At 49.4% G+C, this 20,988-nt stretch overlaps 1 protein-coding gene across 4 annotated transcripts in view; it reads left to right on the top strand.

The window, feature by feature from the left end:
* Positions 1 to 20,988, top strand: part of DSCAML1 (DS cell adhesion molecule like 1) — a 343,849-nt gene that overhangs the window by 5,561 nt on the left and 317,300 nt on the right. For all 4 annotated transcript variants that reach the window (XM_073321085.2, XM_073321084.2, XM_073321089.1 and 1 more), the window contains exons 2-3: positions 4,263 to 4,580; positions 11,937 to 12,083. In XM_073321085.2, coding sequence (XP_073177186.1) covers positions 4,263 to 4,580; positions 11,937 to 12,083 — 465 coding nt within the window. The remainder of the gene's footprint in view (positions 1 to 4,262; positions 4,581 to 11,936; positions 12,084 to 20,988) is intronic.

Genomic DNA, 20,988 nt, shown 5'->3' with positions numbered 1-20,988 from the left:
ATGAGTCATGCGTTCCAGTCCCCTAATCATTTTTGTTGCTCTCCGCTGGACTCTTTCAAATTTTTCCACATCCTTCTTGTAGTGTGGGGCCCAAAACTGGACACAGGACTCCAGATGAGGCCTCACCAATGTCGAATAGAGGGGAATGATCGCGTCCCTCCATCTGCTGGCAATGTCCCTACATATACATCCCAAAATGCCATTGGCCTTCTTGGCAACAAGGGCACACTGTTGACTCATATCCAGCTTCTCATCCACCCCTAGGTCCTTTTTCTGCAGAACTGCTGCTGAGCCGTTCGGTCCCTAGTCTGTAGCAGTGCATGGGATTCTTCCGTCCTAAGTGCAGGACTCTGCACTTGTCCTTGTTGAACCTCATCAGATTTCTTTTGGCCCAATCCTCTAATTTGTCTAGGTCCCTCTGTATCCTATCCCTACCCTCCAGCGTATCTACCTCTCCTCCCAGTTTAGCCGCATATACTCTGCATTAAGCTTTTAAAACTGCACCTTTTTAGAGGAATACAAATGCTGAAAACTTCAGCTTGCAAGGTTTGTTGCGCAGGACTTCAGGTGGTTCAGTGGTAGGGTTGGGATGAATTTATGGTCACTCTGCCTTGGCTTCTCATTAGAGTAAATGAGTGCTTTTCATCTAACGCATCTTTCTGCGGTGCTGAGAGTGGCTCTGCTTCTAAAGATACTGCAGTTTGAAGAGTCCAGCGAACAAGACTAGTAAATATTACGAAGGGATGATAACAAAATGACTCACTTTTCCCAGCTGAGATGGAGGTATTTAATATTTCAATACCCTAGGTTGTAATTTACTATGATTTAAGAAGATTGCACTGTGATAACTCAAAATATATACTCCTCAGTGCTGGCGAGGCATGGTCCATCTACGTATTAGTCCACTGTGCAGCTCTCATCCAGCAGAGTTCAGGACTCCAGCACTCAATACAATGCCCCTGCCAGTGACATATTGTCTCTCCATAAGAAACTGCTCCATTTTCACCACGCCCATCCCAGCGTTTGAGGTCTGTATAAATTAATGTCCTCGATATTTAGGTTAGGGTCAACGCATGTGACCAGATGCCAGCAGCGATTTCTGGTTTAAAAATATTGCAGTGCTATTTCTAAATTTTTAATCTCTCTGTGATTTGGAGACAGTTTTATGAAACATGGGATTAGGATGGTGCTCAATGTTAAATGGTAAAGGAGATTATATGGATTTAACTCTATGCGTCTGTCACATAACTACTACCAATCCCATAACTTCCATTTTCTATTAAAAATCCATTTTCCCCTTTGACCTGAAAAAGCTTTGCTGGTAATCTGAATTTCTCTTGTTATTTATGAGGTATTTTTCCATTCCTCCCCCACCCACTCTGTGTATCCAGCATGCAAGGGTGATGTCTGCAGAGAAAATTGTTCTCTAGCAGGATGATATCTGATCATTGCATCATACAGCTGGCAACGTGTCCTGCAAATTGTGGCTTCCACTAGAGCAGGGATACTCACTTGGGGGTCGGCGCTGTCAATTCTGCCTGCTCTTGGGCAGAGCAAGTGGAATTCTCATTGGGACTAGTGGAGAGGCCTCCAGCAATGAGGGGTGCTGAGAAAAGGGACGGGATGTGAAGGAGTTACTAGAATCCCCCCTCTTCTTACACACAGCAAAAAGGCACCTCTAGGATTCCAGGAGGGGCTGTGAGGTGCGGGGCTGGATGAAGTGGGAGACGGACTGTGGCATGGACCAGAGTTGCAGACAGCTTCAGAATCTTCATGGTTCTAGGTCCTTACATGACACACATGGCTACACAGTAGAAAGGATGTTCTATTTTTTGTGCACTCTGCCTTTAAGGTAGAGCAGTCTCCATGCCATCTTGCGTTTCAGGGAACATGCAAAATGTTACCACGATGGGTAGCACATGAATGCTTTCTCTCTGCTTGTTTTCCTTCATCGGATCGTAAAGACATATTTTGCTCTCGTGTATGGGCAGGATGAGTGTCAAGACGTTCTGAACGGCAGGAGTGCTGATTCATCACAACAAACGAGCCTTAAGACATTATTTATATTTGGATTGCTCTTTTCCAGTCATAGACTAGGGCCCAATGTTCTCGACTCTGCCCTGCCACAGGACAAAAAGATGGCCACTGCTCCAAAGAGATTAGCTGCCCCAATGTGATTGGTTAGTGGCACTGTGCCACGGACAGCCCAAGTAGCTTTTCAAAGGCCATCCGAGGATCAGCTGTTGATTGTCTTACCCCGTCTTTGTCATGAGTCTCCCAGCATTTGTCAGCCCAATAAGAAAAAATAAATAAATGTCTTTGTCCATTTCTGTCTGTGCCTCGGCTCGTTAGCTGTGACTGTACGGGAGGGGGCCTGAAGCTTCTTTTCTTTACCTGTAAATCTGTTGTTTAATCAGCAGTAACGTTCCCAATCAATTTATCGTTGATACCTGCCAGTTTGTAGCCACAAAACCGACTGCCGCATCCTCGACTTGGGACAGTAGAACTCTGGGTAGTTTGAGAGAGGAAATTTTGTTGTCGTAGTTGATGTTCCTGCTCAAAACATGGAGAGGAACAAGAAATCGGCTGTTTAATGGGTGCTGAGAGAGACTGAGATTATATTTCCATCTCTGGAAGGATTAAATAAGAGGGGGAATTGTTTAGTGGGTAGAGTAGAGGGCTCCTTGATTGTATTCCCAGCTCAATGAGAGAGCATGTTCTGGTGGTTACAGCAGAAGACCAGAGCCAGGACTCCTGGGTTCTTCCCTTCCTGGGTTTCCCTTTGATGCACTAAGACCCCTTGGGCAATTTGCTTCACTGTGCCTCAGTTTCCCCATCTCTATACAACAAGAATACCTAAGTCAAGTGCCATAATGTTTTATCTTCTATAGAATTTATCAAAGCGACTCCACAGAAGTGTCGTTCCATTATTATTATTGTCACTGAGAGGGAGACCTGCCCGTTAAAGATTCCGTTATGTAAAGTAAAATAACAACATTCCAATGTTTGCCTTCCCCCTCAGCTCAGGAAAGCCTGAGCCAGCTGGCGACGTGACACTTACCCCGGGCAAGGGTCGTGGTTCCAAACACCCGTCCTGACGAAAACACAAATGTTGTTGTTTTTTCAGAGGAGGCGGGTGCTGATAGTCTCATCACGGCTTTGTGATGTTAGTTGTTCTGGCCAATAACGGGTTAATAGCCTTTCCTCAAATGAGCAGTCGTGAAGCATTCTCCCTGGAGGGGCAGCTAAAAGCTAAGCTAAGAATATTAATACAGATGAGACTCTCTTCCCTTCTTCCCCTCTTCTCCCTCCCCCCAAAGTTGAAGAAGTTGAGGTGATGAAAGGTCCCCTGTGACGCATTCCAAGCCAGCGGTAGAGTAGTTATTTGCTTGTGGCTTTGTGCTCTCCGCTAGAGCTGTGAATACTCAAACACCGATCGCCGCTTTCTGTATTAGCGTCCTTTTGCCTACGTAAAAGTAGCGCAGTTAAAAAATCGGCTCTAAGCCACTTGGCACCTTGACGGCAAACTTGTCCCCTCCCCTTCCAGGTGTGAGGTGTCAGTGGGAAGGAATCGGAGTGGAGGAGCTGGGAGGGAAAGGCCTTTCTGCCTGCACTGGAGGAGGAGGAAGGTTGAGGGAGGCTTTCCTCCACTTCCAGACCTTGGCTGCAGTTTGGGAGACCCAGCTGTGAAGAGCTGCTCCCTTGCCCCCTCTTTTTGGAGGGGGAGACTGGCAAAGCCCCGCTTCTCTCACACAGCTTCCTGTCACAAAACCATCCCCACGCTTTAGAATTCGGCCTGGCTGTTTCTGGGGCCTGTTGTCTGAGGAGACCTCTCAGGAGGTGTCCGATGGTTCATGGCTGCCTCTTCGCTCCCTAACTCAGCTGGCCCAGGGGAGGGAGCAGACAGGTGACTTACCTGTGGGGAGGTTCACACAAGGGCATCCTGGGAAATGTAGCTTGTATTAGTCGTAGGCGTCCTAACAATTGTGGGAAATAGCTGTCCTGTGAAAGGGCTGGGGTTTCCAAGGCATCCCCTCAGCCCTGGCGCAGCTGCTGAGGAGAGCAGTGACCTAGGTAGCTAGGAGAGGTGGGAAGTACCTGGCCACTGTGTTCATACACCAATTTGCCCGCTCTGTTTGGGGCTGTTTGCCGCTGCCTGAGGAGGGCTCCCAGGGCATGTCATTGGGAAGCCGTTGCTCTGCAGGCAAGAGGAGTTGGATATTTGCAGTAACTCTCTGCTGTTGGCTCTGGTCTCTCCACAGCACACACTGAAGATGTTGGAACCAGTCTCTACTTTGTGAACGACTCTATCCAGCAGGTGACCTTCTCCAGCACAGTCGGGGTGGTGATCTCCTGCCCCGCAGCAGGGTCACCCAGCGCCGCCCTTCGCTGGTACCTCTCCACAGGGGACGACATCTATGATGTACCGCACATCCGGCATGTCCATGCCAATGGGACTTTGCAGCTCTACCCCTTCTCGCCATCAGCCTTCAATAGCTTTATCCACGACAATGACTACTTCTGTACCGCGGAGAACTCAGCGGGCAAAATCAGGAGTCCCAATATCCGTGTTAAAGCAGGTAGGGTCATGGGCGGGGGCCGGGTCTTGGAGGTGTTGGTGAGGTGCTGGTGTTCTGTGTTTGTGACAATGATGAGCCCATTTGTGTGTCCCAACTGATTCTCTCCAGTGCCATGGAATTGCCTAAAGTGGCTGATACAGTGAGCTCACTTCATCAATTAACCACTAAAGAGGGTGGCATCAGGGCTCACTGGTGATTAGGGCTGGAACTCGGGGTGCTTGCGTCCTATTCCTGGTTCCGCTGTTAACTCTGCGTGGCCATGGGCAAGTTACTTCACCTCCAAGTGAATGAATGCTGTCCCCTGCAAAGCATGCTGTGCAGACGTGTGTTCGCTGAGCCTCATGGCACTTGGAGAGCCTCTGGGTAGCCAAGTGTGGCTGTTCCTGAGCTTGGAAGGAGACCTGAGGAAGTCCTAGCTGAGAGTGAGCTGTAAATGTAGGGCCTGCTCCTGCCAAGGCTTTGGGTGCAGTGCCCCAGCCTCCAGCGGGCCGATGCGCACAAGTCAGCATGTGAATGGGAATAACCATTCACAGGATCAGGCCCGGAGGCAGCGCAGTGGCCAGCAGTGAGCTCCGGGGGCCTTCTGCCTGCATCTTCAGATAATGGGTTTAGAACAGTATCTAGCACCTTTTGCCACCTGAGCACGAGCCTCTGCAGAGAGAGCAGGTAATAGCAAGGGCCCAAACTGGGCACTGCCTTGTGTGCCAGCAACCAGGATAGACAGGAACTTCATTTTTACCTGGTACCTTTTGTATTGCCTCTGCCTTGCGCCCTTCACTCTAAAGGTTCCAATAGTGCAGGCAAAGGCGGCAGCCTCTGGGCTCAGCATTAGCTCACACTCAGCCGTGGACGTTAGTCTGTTTCTTTGCCAGGGTGCTTGGGTATTGTCTTGCACCATTTCCAAGAAATGGGATAGAGACTGCAGAGTCCTGTGGCTTGGGTACAGGAGACCAAGGTTCTAGTCCTATCTCTGCTGCTAACTCTCTGCATGACCCTGGGCAAATCACTTAATTTTTCCTGCCTTGCGTCCCATCTGTGATATGAGGGTGATGATACTTACCTGTCTCTCAAGAAAACAGACTGTTCCAAGAATGTATTGTGTGGGCTCTGTAGCTTGGAAGTGGCCCATGGAAAGCACAAGGGTTTAGTCTCCTATTAAGCGTTTAACTTTTCTCCCTAAGTATTGTGCCAGAGAGCTGAGCAGACAGCCTGGGGTGAAACTTGAACCTGTGACCTCTGGGCCTGGAGGTGAGTTTTACCGAGTGAGCCTTCCTGACATGATGAATACCGTATGGGGATGTTATTGTCGCTCCCACAGGAATTGTGCCCTGTGGAGCCTGTGAACATGTAGGCTAAAATGCAGCTGCCACGTGGTTTTGCGTGTTGGAGACGCTTTTCTGGCAAGGCCGTGGAACTGGGACTGTAATAGTCTATTGCAAGAGGATCGATTGATATCATCACAGACAGATAGTAGATATGAGGGCAGGGTGTTGGATAAACAGGAGGCGGAGTGTCAATAATGTTTCAAAAACTGCATCCTACCCAAGCCAAGAACAAACAATAATTTAGGCCACTTGCTGGTAGGGAGAGCTCTGCAGAGTGATTAGCGGGAAAGAGAGCTGAGGGCCATCCTAGTGCTGCACACTGGGGATGACTCTGGGGGAAGCTGATAGTAACAAGAGAGCATGGATCTCCAGGACTAATCGCTGTCTGGCAAAGGCCAAGCCCCTTCAAATATTAGGAGAGCCAGGCCCTGCCATGTCCCACTGGGACAAAAGCCTCAGGTCCATCCACCTGAGAAAACTTCCCCAGAGCAAGGCAGGTGGGGAATGGTCATGGGGCTTTTCCAGAGGGGTGTTGTGTGGGTACAGCCCAGCCAGCTACAACAGTAGGTCGTGGTTCTAGTGATGACATTGCAGGTAGGTAGATTTGGAAGAGTAGATGCAAAAGTGACTTTTTCTTCAAGAAGGGCATAAATCCCATTATCTTCCAGGGACTATGACCTGCCTGCAGTGGAACAAGAGGGGATGCTTTATTCACTGCGATCTTTGAGCCCTTCTGGAGGTGGGATGTGGGTACAGAAATCTTGTATCTTGGCGGGGTTAGACTATATGACCCTCGCCATCCCTGCTAGCCCCCTATGGTTCTGTGATTCTATGGCTGTTCACATCCAGCACCATAACAGGCCAAAATGATTTGCTAACCAGACGTGTGTCTCAGCCATTGAAGTAGCAGGACAGCAGGCTTGGTTTCCACAGCTAGGGAGGAATGGAGAAAGCCAGGGGTGTCTTCTCTTCAACACCCGGTCATTCATACCACTGAGATCTGGAATTGCCAGACTGCATCAGGCCTGTTGTGAAGACCAGATGCTGGACTAGATGGACTAGTGGCCAGAGCCAGATGTTTCAGAGGAAGGTGCAAGAAACGATGCAGTAGCTAGCAAATGTGGGATAATCTGCCCTGTGAAGGTCTCATCCATAGTCAGAGATGGACTCCAGCTTTGCAGCATGAGGATTTATCTCCGTTCCCAAACATCTGTTAGCATCAATTTTATAGTAACTCCTGGATAGTCTTGTATAATTGCCCAGTCCTTCAGCAGGTCTCCGCAAGGGGGGAACCCCCCTGCCTCATTAACCCCCCTTCCTAAGACCCTATATCTGCAATGCAGGCTCCAGCTCAACCACCCCAAGACTTCTAAGAAAACAAAAGGAAGAGGAATATAGCCAAGTGCTGCTTTCCAAAGTGATTATAGTAAATTATTGACCAGGCTGAGGAGGGCTAATAGCCCAGGAATGACTTCATTATGTAACCTATTAAAAACAGGGCTCGCACAGAGAACACAGCCGAGCAGACTAAAGGGTGTTTTTTATTTTAATTCATTATACTGCAAAGTAAACTGGCATGAAACCCCCTCCTGCCCAGGGAGTGAATTATTTACCAGCATTAGCAGTTAAGCTATAAACCAGAGCAGAGGGGAGTGAGCAATAAGCTGGGGTGTATGTTTAAGGGAGGGGAATGTAAATACATGTTGTTTGTGAGACGTGTGACATGTTGCAGCTCGGGTCAGCCCCGCTCCGGTGGAGGCTGAGCTTCCCATCGGAGTGGAAGTTTAACTGTTGCTAATTACTAATTAGCTTATTACTAATACGTAGTAATAATACCTAGAGACACAAGGTGGGTGAGGTAATATCTGTTGTTGGACCAACTTCTATTCCCTCACCCACCTTGTGTCTCTAACATCCTGGGACTGACACAGCTACAGCTAGCTACATTGCATACAACCAACACCTGGCACTTCTATACAACTTCTCATCCGTCCTACAAAGGAGTCGTCATCCCTATTTGACAGATGGGGAAACTGAGGCACAGAAGTGCAGTGGCTTGCCCAAGGTCACCCAGTCTGCCAGTGGCATCCAGGTCTCCTTAATCACAGTCAATGCTCTGTCCAGTAGGCCATGCTGTGAAATTGCTCCCAGCAGGGATGGAACCAGTGTGGGCCATGTGAGGCTGTGGAACCAGGTGGTGGGCTCTGTTAGCTGGCATGAAGCAGGCAGAGGGTGCTGTTGTAACTGATGCTTTTCCAACAGCCAAGATGGGTGGGTGCCTGAGAACAAGAGCAGCTGGCACAACTCTGCTGGCAGCTGCCTCACTGCTGATCTCCCTGCTGCAGGACCCCCTCTCCCAGCTTTCTGAGGGTATCCAGCATTCCAGCTGTGTTGCTTAGTTTTCATTAGGCATGGTGGCCACAAGGTCCTGGTTTTGCTCTCCAGCTGGATGAGCAACACACTTGCAGTCAGGATTCCATAGTGAATACTCAAATCTGGAGTCCAACGTCCTTTTCCTGTTTAACTGCGCCCCCTCAAAAAAAACCCCTTCCAACTCTCTAGTAATGACTTAAAATGTGCTGTTTTTGAAGACACTCTCGCCAGGGGCCAGCTGTGCCAGGGTGTTCACGGGAAGCAAATGCTGGGAGTGGCAGATTCAATTTTGTTGTTGTTCCCTAGGAGGTTTCTAGAGGTGAAAATTGATCTCTGGTCACAGCTATCTGGTCCTGCAGGCCAGGGTTCTTGTTACCTCCCTCTAGACACTGAGGTGAGGTGACATGCCCAGGGTGATGCAGTGAGTCTGTGGCAGGGCTGGAGCCCAGGAGTCTTGACTCCAGCTCCCTGTTCTAAATACTAGACTTACTGAACCTCATGGAGTGACTGCAGGCTGCTGCTATACAGTGCTGTGGCTTTCATCTCTTGTTTGAAGGTGGGCATTGCAAGTCTGAATAAGCTTTCAGTTGCTAGGCCTGGCTGGTAGTTCATTCCTGTGCCACCCCTTCTCATTCAGTACGTATCCATGGGACCTCCTCACAGGATTCCTTGGGATGTCACTGGGACAGCTCAGTCCATGGCCATTAGAATGAGTTTGGCTTTAGGATAGTTGGAAACACTTGGAAGTTGGGATTTTTACTATTTCTCATGAGCGTGCTTCTGTTCCCACCTGCTTCCTGTATGCTAATCAATTATCTTCTTGTCACTGAAATCCTGTCTCCAAACACTCTTCTTCTGTAGCCTTGTAATGGCAATCCCTGAAAAAGGCCATTTAAACCACGTAAAACAACAAACACACAATAAACTGAAATGTAAAGTTGAAAACTTTAAGAAGAATTTAGAGAAGAGGCACCAGGAATGATTCGAGGTCTGTATAATGTGCCTTCTAGTGAGGGTCTTGCGACGCTCAGTCTGTTTTTAGTTTCCCCAAGAGAAGGGATAAGGTGAGTTGATCACAGTTTTACGAGTACACGGGGCAGAAATTTCTGATAGAAAACAGCTCTTTAATCTAGCAGGCAGAGACAACACGATCTAATGGCTGCAAGCTGAGACTAGACAAGTTCAGACTAGAAATAAGGTACAATTTTTAACCCTTGGAACAACTTACCCAGAGGTGGGCTAGAGTCTCCAGCACTTAGTCTTTAAATCATGATTGGCTGGGGTTTAAAAGGTCCAGTCTAGCTCAGGCAGAAGTGAAGGATTTGATACAGAGATTCCAGTGCAAGGTTCTATGTCTCTGCTAAAGCAGGAGGACCAGCTAGGTGAGCAGAAGGGACACTTCTCTCCTTTAACCATCTAGGAAGGAGTAAGGAAGCCCCTCCTGTGTAACTGACGAGGCTCCTGCAAACCAATCCACTTTGCTTCCTTGAGCTGCTCTCTGCTGCAGAGCAATCCATGTGTCCTGTTGGGCCTGCCTCCACCAGCCCTCTGCCTTCCCCCAGACCCCGGTCATCTGCTATGTTTGTCTGTAGTCTGCTTGGCATGGGATCTCCTGGGGGCAGAGAGCATATCCTCCTATGGACCTGCAGAGCATCGCGCACATATGTACGGTGAGAGGGAAGATTGTCTGAACTGTAGCCCCCTCTCCGCCCCGCACCGTTCATGTGAGGGCGGCTTGTCAAGCCAGCTGGTGCCCTGGAGCTGTTCTCTGAAGGTGTGTTCTCTGCTGACAGGCGGTCTTCTCAGGAACTGCTCGGGTTGGGCCAGCTCGTCACCTATTACTTCACTGCAGTTCAGCACCTCCTGCACCAGACTGCTGTTGTGAGGAGCCTGCTGGCAAGTTTCACCTGGGCTTCCTGAGGGATGGGCTGCCATTTGCCTCCAGCCTGTGAGCAGTTTTCTGTCTTGAGCTCTTGCAGTGAAGGCGTGAAGTCTGAAAGCTGGGCACTTAGAGGGGAGGAATAGCAGGCAGAAGCAGCATCACTTCCTGTTTTACTTATTAAATACTCCTTGGGCCTATTCAGAGGAGGCCCAGTCTGCACCTGCCAACAGATGCGTTGACTGCTGGAAGCAACTCCCCCGTGGCTGTTGAAACATGCCGTGGATTGTTGCTGTTCTGGCCAGTGAGGGAGCCGTAGATGACCCAGTGATCGATCTCTCTCTCTCTCTCCCCCTCTCCAAGGCGGTGATGAATGAGAAACCAATGTCCTTTGGGGCAGGCATGTTGTCATGACAAGATTATGCACCCATGTGCTAGGCTTATTTTAAATGGAAAATATTTAAACTTTAACGATTCTTGGTTTGTCTGCCTGCGCTCCTTATTGGTTGCACTGACGTGTCTCCTTACCAAAGAGACCTTGGGATGTTCAGCCGATCAAGCAAACTGACCAAGTGCTTCGTAGAGTTCATTAGGGCTGCTGCCAGTCTGGATAATCCCTCGATATTTCCCAAGAGAGAGAACGCTGAAGAGCTGCCAGGGCAGGCTGTGGGTGTTGCCGGGTCACCCTGCAAGGGGAAGGGCTGTCTGCCCTAGTGCCCTGGGCAGACCCCACTTTGCGGAATTGCGTTCCTCCTCCCTTCAATTTCAACAGGGTATCGTTTTCTACCTCCCTCCCTGTGCCCTAGTGCTGAGCAATGCTGATGCACGCTCAACTGCTGCCCAGACCCAGCTGCATTTCGGCAAGAGGAGAAATTCTTCTTCCCTGCCTTGTGGAAGGCCTGCCCCACTGAGGTGCTGCCTGCATCTAGAGAGCTCTGGGCACCCACGGCCACTGCAAATGGGAACCCAGGCACGGCAGGAAGGAGGGTCCCTTCAGAGGAATTTGCCCAGAGAGAGCAGGGATTGTCGGCTCCACGCTCGCTAGAAGTGTGAAACGTGCACTATTGCTGTGGGAATCTGCCAGTCCCTGCCGCGCTCTGGTGCTAGAGAAGAGCCATTTCCCCCTCCCCAAATGCTGCCCTGTGCCCTGATGGGCTGGCACAGAACCCCCACGTGGTGGGGAGGGGTGCTGGGAAGTGCTGCTCTGCCCTGCAGCGAGGGTGTTTCCCACCCCAGGAGGGCTCTTCCCATGACTGGACAGCAGCGGGGTGGTGGAGGGAAGAGGCTGGGGGCTGCGAGTCCCTGGGAGGAGGTGCACCTGGGATGTGATTTGTTGCAGTGAAGGGATTGCAAGGGCCGTGCTGCTTGCAGTGGTGTGGTGGCACGGGAGGAAGTGACCGCTGTTGCTGTGCTATAGTCTGTTGATACGTCCCGCTGCGGGTTGTACCGAGAGGTGTGGGTTGGTGTTTCACCTCCTTACTGGCCAACGCAGTCATTTAAATGCCCCACTTCAGAGCCGTTCCCAGAAAACGATACTTCTTGGCATTTCTCTTCTGTTTGGGCCCCGTGAGCACATGGGATGTTGAGACCCCCAGACACATGTGCATTTGTGAATTTGCTCTCTCTCCAGCTTAATGCCTTGCGGCAAACGCTGGAGCTGCTCAAAATGTTGGACAAAAAATAATCTTTGGGAACTGTTTAAATTAATGTGTTTGTGCCCGGTGCAACTTGGCATTGGTGCGTTGATCATTGTGTGATCATCTGCTTTTCTCTCTGCAGTTTTCAGGGAACCTTACACCGTCCGGGTGGAGGATCAAAGGTCAATGCGTGGAAACGTGGCTGTCTTCAAGTGCCTCATCCCTTCTTCAGTGCAGGAATACGTTAGTGTTGTGTCCTGGGAGAAAGATACTGTTTCTATCATCCCAGGTAAGAGGAGCAGGAGGGGGACCCTCCATTCTCCCAGCAAATACTAACTGCATTGCCATGTGCATGAATTGTTGTACACAGAGCTCTTTGGTTTTTCTCTCTCCCTGGGCCCCAAAAGCAAGGGGGGTTTGCTGATGAATCATCTTGGTACAAAAGCCGAGCCTGTGGGCTGGATTGACAGTGGAAATGAGCGGTGTTTGACTGTGCGACGTGGTGCCTGTCGTATTTGCCAGGTTTGCAGTGTGTGCTTTGAAGTTCCTAGGTGCATAAAACTGAAGTGTGACAATATGTACGTGTCTTTTGGGTTCTCCCACCCACTGGTGACCTTGCCAACCTGGAGGCGTATGTGACAGCGGGGAGTCAGGCAGAGGCACCCTATGCCCTCCATCTCCATGTATTCCTGCCGGGAGTGGGGCGTGACGAGTAAATAAAGGCTCTCTCATGACTCTTTACAACCCTTCCACTCAAACACCCCTTAACTCCTGCCAGCACAGATGTCCGTGGCCCACGTGCTCCCTGCCTTCCCCTGTGGCCCTCACAGGCTGGTATTGCGCCCAGGCAGCATTCCAGTTAATGCTACCGTTGCTGTCCATTAAGGCTTGTGAGCAAGGAAATGCCATAGAGGAGTAATTCACTGTGGTCTGCCTCTGGGGAGGTGATGGTGCAGAGACCGTGTGCTGCCAGCCCATGTAGCCTGGCAGGTGGCTGGTGCCGACATCCCTGCTCGTGGGGTCCGGGCCGGTGGCTGCTGCAGCTTGGGGAAAGTTTTGCTTAGCTAGTTTTTGATCACAGAGGCCATGCTCCTGTGGCACCTGGTGCTGAGGAATCCAGCTCCTGGGGCCAATTCTGCGAGGTGCTGAGCACCCCTGACTTCCCAAAAGCCTAGTAGGAGGCGCTCTGCTCCGTGCGGGATTGGTCCATTGCGGAGCAGAGTTAAAGTCTCTATGGAGAAATGCCAGGCACTGCTGAAGGCAGGTGCAGAATGAGTCCAGGCCCAGGTTCTGGGGTGTTAGGACCCAGAGTTTTGGTGTGGCCCACTGCAGTGATAAGGGCCTGCTGGGAGGTTAGGATCCAAATTTCCCTGGCACTGAGGGCACTGGGTTTTGGGTCCATCTCGGTGAGCAGTGGAAAGAGGCAGGTGTGGTGATTAGCGCTTTCTGCTCCTCGGTGCTTGGCCTGATTCTCATTAGCGGAGGAGTTTTCTGTGGGTGGGCCCATGCGCCTGGGTTGTGCCAGCCCTCGTGTGACCCTCTGGAAAGGGTGCACTCCGCAAACTCATCAGCCCTGCAGCCGGGCCCAGCGCTTCGTGCACAGCTACTATTATGTCGACTTTTTGGGCAAAAACGTGCAGATTTGGCAGCATCAAAACATTTCACAAATTCGGGTCTAGTTCACCGGATTGTTTTGGTTGGAAACAAACAATTCTGAAGAAATAGAAATATTTTGTTTTGACATTTTCAAAACAAAATGTCTTGGTGTTTTTGGTTCGTAGTGACATCATTTTAAAATGTCCCTTTTAAGTGTATTTAAAACTCCCCCAGAAGCATTAAAAATGTGTGACAGTGGAATGAAATGTCCTGCGCTGCAGAAACCCTTTAGTTTGACCCGGAGTTGCCACTGAAAAATCTGTTGTTTGCCCAGCTCTGATCCAGATCATGCCCATTTCCCTTGAGAAGCCCTGGGGAATTGTCAGGGGGTGGCATGGGAAGTTACCTGGAAGAGGAGGCTAGTGCCCCCTCCCCCCACGGTGACCTTTTTAGTGAGCGCATTGTTTGAGCAGGAGAACACAAGGCTGTATGAAGTGCTCGTTGATTTGTGAGCAAATTGCGCACAGAAACAATTGCTGCTTTGCTTCGTTGGCTAATGCTCTTGTTTTGTAGCTGGCTCTTGGATTGACAGCGCAGCATTTGCAGTGAGATGTTGGAGGGCAGAAGTCACTGGGCGATGCGCAAAGGGCTGCGGTGAGCCGAGCGTTCGCCACTGGGTATGTTTCAAGCTGCCACCTATCCTGAGATTCGTTGGTTGTTTAGCAGAACGTATCCCTGCTGCTCCCGTAGGTTCGGCTCCCCCAGTGAGTGGCACGGTGGCACCCAGCACTCGTGGTGGGTATAGGCTGGGCTCTGGGGGGCTCCTAGTGCTGGGATGGTGACCCGAGCTTCTGTTTGCCAGAACCTGGGGATGGCGACAGGGGATGGATCACTTGAGGATTACCTGTCTGTTCATTCCCTCTGAGGCACTGGGCACTGTCCACTGTTGGAAGACCGGATCCTGGGCTGCATGGACCTTTGGTCTGACCCAATACGGCCGTTGGTCTGAGTGTCCCATCTAACCCTGTTTGCAGAAGGCCTGAGACATGGGGGTTCACCACTGGCCCTCTCACACTCCTGCTGGTGCTTTCACTGCGGAAGCGGAAGAGGAAATTCTGAATGTCACCGAGGCCTTGGCATGGTTACTGTTAGGTGGGCGACCTTGAATCTCAGAGTCTGGTGATGGTGAGGAGGGTCCCAGGCGGAACGGGTGGCTGAAGAGGTCAGTGTGGACGTTCCTCTGTACCGGGATGACCTTCTGGCTCTCTGCTCGGAGACGGTATCGATGGCAGTGCTGGCTAGTAAGCAAGTAGTAAAGCCATCAATACTGGTTCCCCTGGGGGATCCGGAAAGAATTAAAGGATTTTGCCCAAAGCGAGTGCGCTGTGTTTGATATTTGCTCACAGGTCAGTAAATCCTAGCAACCCTCGGGAGCTCAGGGTTGCTGTAGCTGTGATGTTGCGAAGGGGCTGAGCGTTTTGCTGCTTGGCAGTCCAGCTTGAGGTGTTGGTAAAGTGGTTCGCACCCCGCACGCTCGGGATGCCACCAGTTGAGCCTCGTGTGCAAACCTGACGTCGTCCCTCGTAAGAGCAGGCGCTGGCTCCGCCTGCGAGCTGATAGGCTGAACCACCCTCAGAAGGAATGTTTCCGTTAAGAGCTCACTTGTTGAGTGGCATGTGGTTACTCTGAGGGCTAGATTCAGCCAAACTAGCCTGGGGAGATGCATTTTAAACCTCTGTGCATTATCTTCTTCACCCCCCACTCCTGCGTCCCATCTCCTGGGAGGGCAGCTGGCTTTCCAGTTGGGATTCCATTGACTCCAACCAGCAGACCCAGCCCAAGGAGTGCTGTTCAATGTGGTGGCCCTGTATCAGATTATTGATACAAGGGACAGGAGCTGGCAGGTGGAGGTCAATATTTTTACACACTCAATATCCAAAAAACCATGAATTTTTCACAAAAATCTTCATTGTGATGTTTACCCTGTTTTCAGTCAATGGGAAATTTCGATAAAGCTTCTAAGATCATGGGGATTGGGAGGGAAGTGGTGGAAGTCAGACAGCAGTGTTTCTCGTTTTGGGGAGTGACTGGATTATACTGAGATGGTGTAAGCCCCGCTTTGGTCTGGGCTGATTAGGGGGTTGAGCTGTGTGTATACATCAATGCTGTTGGAGTGCGGTGCATTTCTTTAATGTAAGTGGGACCTATGGGAGGTTAGATTATAGGGGAGACCCTCCGTTGATGTAAATAGCTGCTGATTTATGCCAGTTGAGGATTGGCCCCACAGCACTAATGCACGTGCATGCCTGCCTAGTATAATCCTGTTGCATTAATATTCTGCATTCTGGCTTCTTGCTGGCTTGCAGTACTGCCATTAACTGGTGCATTAATCCCATTGCTTCCCATAAATGCTACCCGGTGGATTCTAATGCTGCTTTCCATTGCCTGTAACTGTGGTGAAAACTCTGCTCTTAAAGATCCCTGCAAAGTGGAATCGCCCCATGCAGCAGTGCCATGTGGACAATGACTTACACACCAACTGTTCATCCAAGATTTCTTAAGCTACTTTCTGTAAACAATAAAGCAAATTGGACTTTCCCAGAGAGGTTGGATGAGGGTTTCAGATCTAGCCTTATCTAGCACCTCTTCCTGGAAGATGTTCCAGCTGGGACTGTGGTGCGCTACGGCTGTCCCTGTTGCAGGAACATGCAGACGTCTTATGGACCCAGTGTTCGCATCATAGCGAAACTCCTACCAACCTTACAAGTGCAGCAGAGCTGCAAGGCCCTGTAGCAGCATGGTTCTGTTTCTATAATGTAGATGGGACTGAACTGTCTATGGTTTGGCAATGTGTCTAGCTCCTAACTAGGCTTCCCAATGGAGCAGGGACCCTGGCGCAGCTGGGGCTCTTGTGTCAATGGGCCCTAAACAGCAAACCCTTTCACGCTGGTTTGTAGCCCACCCTCTTCAGGTACAAGCTTTTCCCGTTCTCCCCTATAAATGCTAGTATGTATCCCAAGTAACTTGATCTGAATAATCTTTCCTTGCAAATCTCTCACACTCCATTTATACCTTCAGGGCCGCACTAGAGCGAAGGAACGTCAAATTAACTAGTTTCAGTTAAATTTCCCTCTGTAGTTACCAGCACAGATCCAGCGCAGTGAGTGATAGTTGTCGTCTGGTGGCTTGTCAGGGTCCTGTCAGAGGACAAGGTCCTGCTAGGAGCTGGAATGATGCGAGTGTTTCTGTCACCCAACTGTCTAACTCAGCTGGTCCTCTTAGCAAAGACTCCAGAACTAGAATGCATCCAGGAGAAGAGTCTTGTCCATGCATAGCTCCAGGTCTGGGTCGGGGCTGGTGGAGGAAAAGCTTGTTCTGCAGCTCCCCTGGCGTTATTTGCTCCGTTGGGTAGATGGAGCAGAGCAGTTCAGTCTGCAGGCTTGAACTTGGACCTCCTTTACAGAGCACTTCAGTTTGTTGACTTGACATCCTGCACTTGCACGGTTTTAAGCCGGGCTGGTACTTAAGTTTTGCAGTTGTGCTGGATTTTTAAATATGGTGATGTAATTAAAGTAGAACGATTTTAACATTTTAAAGCAATAATTACCCTAAAGACAGAATATAGAGACAATTTATATGTAGAGTCAACACTAGCAAACATATTTGCTGTTGGATTATAAATATTGCATCTGCCCAAAGCTAATTTTTAAATTTGCTATGGTGTTAGAGGTAAGACTGGATTCATGTCTACAAAAACAGGGTCTTTGTTTTTGACTTCTTGTGATGCTTTGATTCCATCCTAAGTGTGTGTGTAGAAGGCGGGGGGGTTCTTAATGGCAGCGGGGGGAATGGACAATTGAGGGAGGGTTCCTGTTGCATTCTGTGTGGCTAATTAAAACCAACCAACCAACCAACGAACCAAAATTGGTTCTGAAACATCAAAGCCATTTTCTGCCAAAAAATCTGTGGTGTGAACTGCAGGTCAAACAAACCTACAAATACGTCACTGCCGTGCTCTCCTAAAGTCGTCCTTTAAGAAGAAAAGATCTGTGGAAGGACAACTGCTTTAAAAAGTATATCTAAGCAGTAACATGAGGCTAGCTGTATAACCTGGTGTGTGTGTTACCATGAGCCTGTTTTGCAGCTGTCCTCCAAAACGTTCCTTTGGCCTGCAGGGAAGGTATGTCTGTGTGTGACTGATAGAGACTTGCTCCTGTTCTTGGTGTGTTTCAGGGGACCAGCAGGATAGGCCAAGTCCTAAATCTCCACTCGGTCTGGTCAAAACAAGTTTTGATGGGAAAATTGCATGTACGAGAAATAAACTTTTTAATGGGAAGTGTCTGCTTCTGTAAAAATTCCCGGTTTTTCCCCCTTTGGAAAATTGTTTGAAATCCGGAAAAATTCTGACTTTCTGACCAGCTCTGCTTTCCAGGGCTCACAACACACATAACGTGTCAGGGAGCATATAACTAGTAGGAGGGTTGGAAAGAGTTAGTTTATTTATTTCCCTCCTCTCTCAAGCACAGATAGCTTCCTCTTAACAGCCCACTTGCTGCTGCTTTGCTTTGGGTCCCTGGCTAGAGCCATGTAACTGGAAACCTCGGATAGCTACTGGTGGGCTGAAGAGGAGTGTTGGGCTTAGGGCTTGGTGTGGGGGTCTGAGCATGAAGCCAGAGCAGGCCCCAGTGTTCAAACGAAACAGCACCAACATTGGGAGACCAGAATGGTGGCAGAGTCACCAGAATGGCGACCCTTACGAGACTCCAGCTGTCTGGGGTTGCATGCCCATGTCTATCACTCCCCAGCTCAGAATGGGAAGGGGGAATGGGGCAGTTTGGCCCTATCTCTAAAAATAACTGTCCTCTCTGACCTAAAATCCCGCCTGTTCTGAGTTCAGTGCTGCAGCCGGCGGCAGTGTCTGCACTTGGCTTGTTCTGCCTTTGGGCTTCGCGGCCATCTGAGGTGGTGACCTGTGGTGTTGAACTCCCCTTGGCTCCTTCCTTTGCTTCTTCTGCATGTTAATAATGAAAAAGGGAACATCCCGAGCAACTACGGGCAGCAGGGTGGGTGCAAGAGAACAGGATGCCCCCTGACGCGACTGAACCAAATTGCCCATGGGCGTTTCCCTTTGCAGCGGTACTAACCGCTGGGGCTCTCCTGCCCCAGTTTGTTTTGTGCTTGTGGTGGGGCTGGGTCCCTTTTGGGGCACGAGCGGCAGATCTTGCTTGTGGAAATGCTTCCTTTGGGTTAAGCTCCAGGGGGCTTTGCACCTCATGGAGTTCGGGTTTTTTGTTTTTCCATTTTATGCTCAAATAGACACATCCCCATGGTAAAACCTTGGCCAAACTGCTGCATTTCAGTGGTTTTGTGTCCAAATGTTGAAATTTCTACAGAGGCTCCACAGTTGGATCTGGACTGGAGGGTGTGACCCACTGAATTCTGGCGGGGCACAGAGTTTGAGGCTCCTATCTAACTTCACTGCATCAGCTGACCTGGGCAGTTAAATCTGTGTTCAGTTTCTTCCTTAGCATAATGCAGTGGTTTTCAAACCTTTTTTTTTGTGTCCTGCGGACCACTTGAAGATTGCTGAGGGTCTCTGCGGACTGATTAATGATGTTTCCAAATGTCGTTTGTACCATTAACTAACTATTGTAAAGCGCTTTGGATAAAAGCGCTATATAAAAAAACCCTTAATAATATTTTTCTTTTTTTGTTCTACAAGTAAAAGCACACAACACCTATTTTCATCTCAGTAGTTTTGCCTTTCTAATGTGATGGATGTGCCCTCTCTCCCCCGCTGCAGCAGCCCCCGAGCTGGGGCTGGGAAGGAGGGTTGTCTCTCCCCGGCAGCTGCAGCCCTGGAGCTGGGGAAAGTCGCCTCTTTCTCTGGCCGCTGCAGCCCTGCATATCCCAAATTCCCCCCACCCCTCTTTTCACCTCACTGCTCCCTTCCCCCTACTTCCTATTGCCCCCCAGGCCACCACCTCACCTTACATGTGCTTCTTCTCCAGGGTCCAGGCACCTAATTAGTGGAGCCCCGCCTGTGTGGCTCCACTAATTAGGTGGGTGGCCCTTCATTCTCTCGTGTGTGGCCACCCAGGTGTGCATCTTAGAAGGAACTATCCGCAGACCACCTGAATGGAGCTCGTGGACCACTGGTGGTCCATGGGCCACAGTTTGAGAACCTCTGGCATAATGAGTGGGCGAGTGCTTATGCTTTCTTCTACCCTCTGCCAGACCGAACCAGAGCTGCTGAACTGTCCTAGACCCTGTATTTGCAGCAGCTAATGAAGATTTTCCTGTAGCTCAGGAGGTAGAGGCCTGTGCTGTCTGAGGACAGCAGACCCCACTTCGGTCTTGCCGCCACCATGGGGTGCTAGCTAGCGGCTCTTACATGCCGTGCAACTCGACTAATGATATCGAAGGTCACCACTGATATAGAGGGGTGCAGGCAGTGCCTAGAAAAGGATATTTACGTGGTGTTTTGTGGGGGGGGGGAAGTGTCCCTTTTAATGCTGGGTAATGTGTCTTTTGGGTTTAACCTTTTGTCTTTATGGCTATTCCAAGTCATTTTAATCAAATGCAATAGGCAGAACTTGAGGCTCGTGGCACGTTTCATAGCCAGCTGCTCTTGTTCTTAACTGCACAGAACTGTTTCATTTGCAACGGGTGCCTCTGCCTGACTTGTTCTGGTTAGTTCCCAACAAGCATCGCTCTTCAGGAGCACCTACTGCGTGTATTTCAGAAGATATTTTAAAACAATTGCAGAAAAATGCTTGATATCTGTATCCTGCTGCTGCAAGGGCTTTCTGGCTTTCTTTTTTTTCTTTTCCTAGTGAGCTGCGTTATTTAGTTAACTTGGCAACACTGTAACTTACCCTGAAATCAAAGATAAATTCTTTATAAAAGGTTATCCTGCACATAAATCATCATTAGTCTACCTCATTTTTGTTTAATGCCTACCTAACTGTGCTGTAGTGTAAAAATGTGTGTTTAGTGAAGTCAAGGGTTGCAGAGAAATTATAGGGTTTTCAAAAACCCATTTGCTTTGCTGGTGCTCACATCAAAATCAATCTTGCCTTTAGTTCTCAACCTCCTAGCAAACATGCAGCACCACTCACTGAGTTTGGCATTTAATGTAGGGTAGCAGTTATTCAGAATAAACCAACAGTGCTTACAGAACGGTGGACCACGTATAAGATTGCACTTCACACCAAGGCTGTGATTTTGAACTCTGTTGCTATCAACAAATCTTATGGGGTTTTTTGGAAGGGGGAACTGCAACTGAGCAGGACCTCCCCCCCCCCCCAGAACTGATCTGTGGAAACTCTTGCGCAGTAAAATTTCAGTTTGAGAACTGAGTGAGGTATTTTTTAAAGGAGAAAAACACCCAACAATTCTAGATTGGATCATATTGAGAAGTCTAGGAAGTAAGTACAAATTTTAATTTGTTTTTAAATATGGATCGTATCCTTTGATTTTATTTCTCTTGGAATCAAGTCTCTGGTGTGAGCAACTGAAGCTGCTTTAGAATTGTTGTGCTCCAATATCCTGGCAACTCATTAGATGTCAACAAAATCCTGACTTTAAAACATCAA

This window comes from Lepidochelys kempii, chromosome 22, assembly GCF_965140285.1.
Source record: "Lepidochelys kempii isolate rLepKem1 chromosome 22, rLepKem1.hap1, whole genome shotgun sequence".
Taxonomy (NCBI): Eukaryota; Metazoa; Chordata; order Testudines; family Cheloniidae; genus Lepidochelys; species Lepidochelys kempii.
This window is presented reverse-complemented; position numbering and strand designations above follow the sequence as displayed.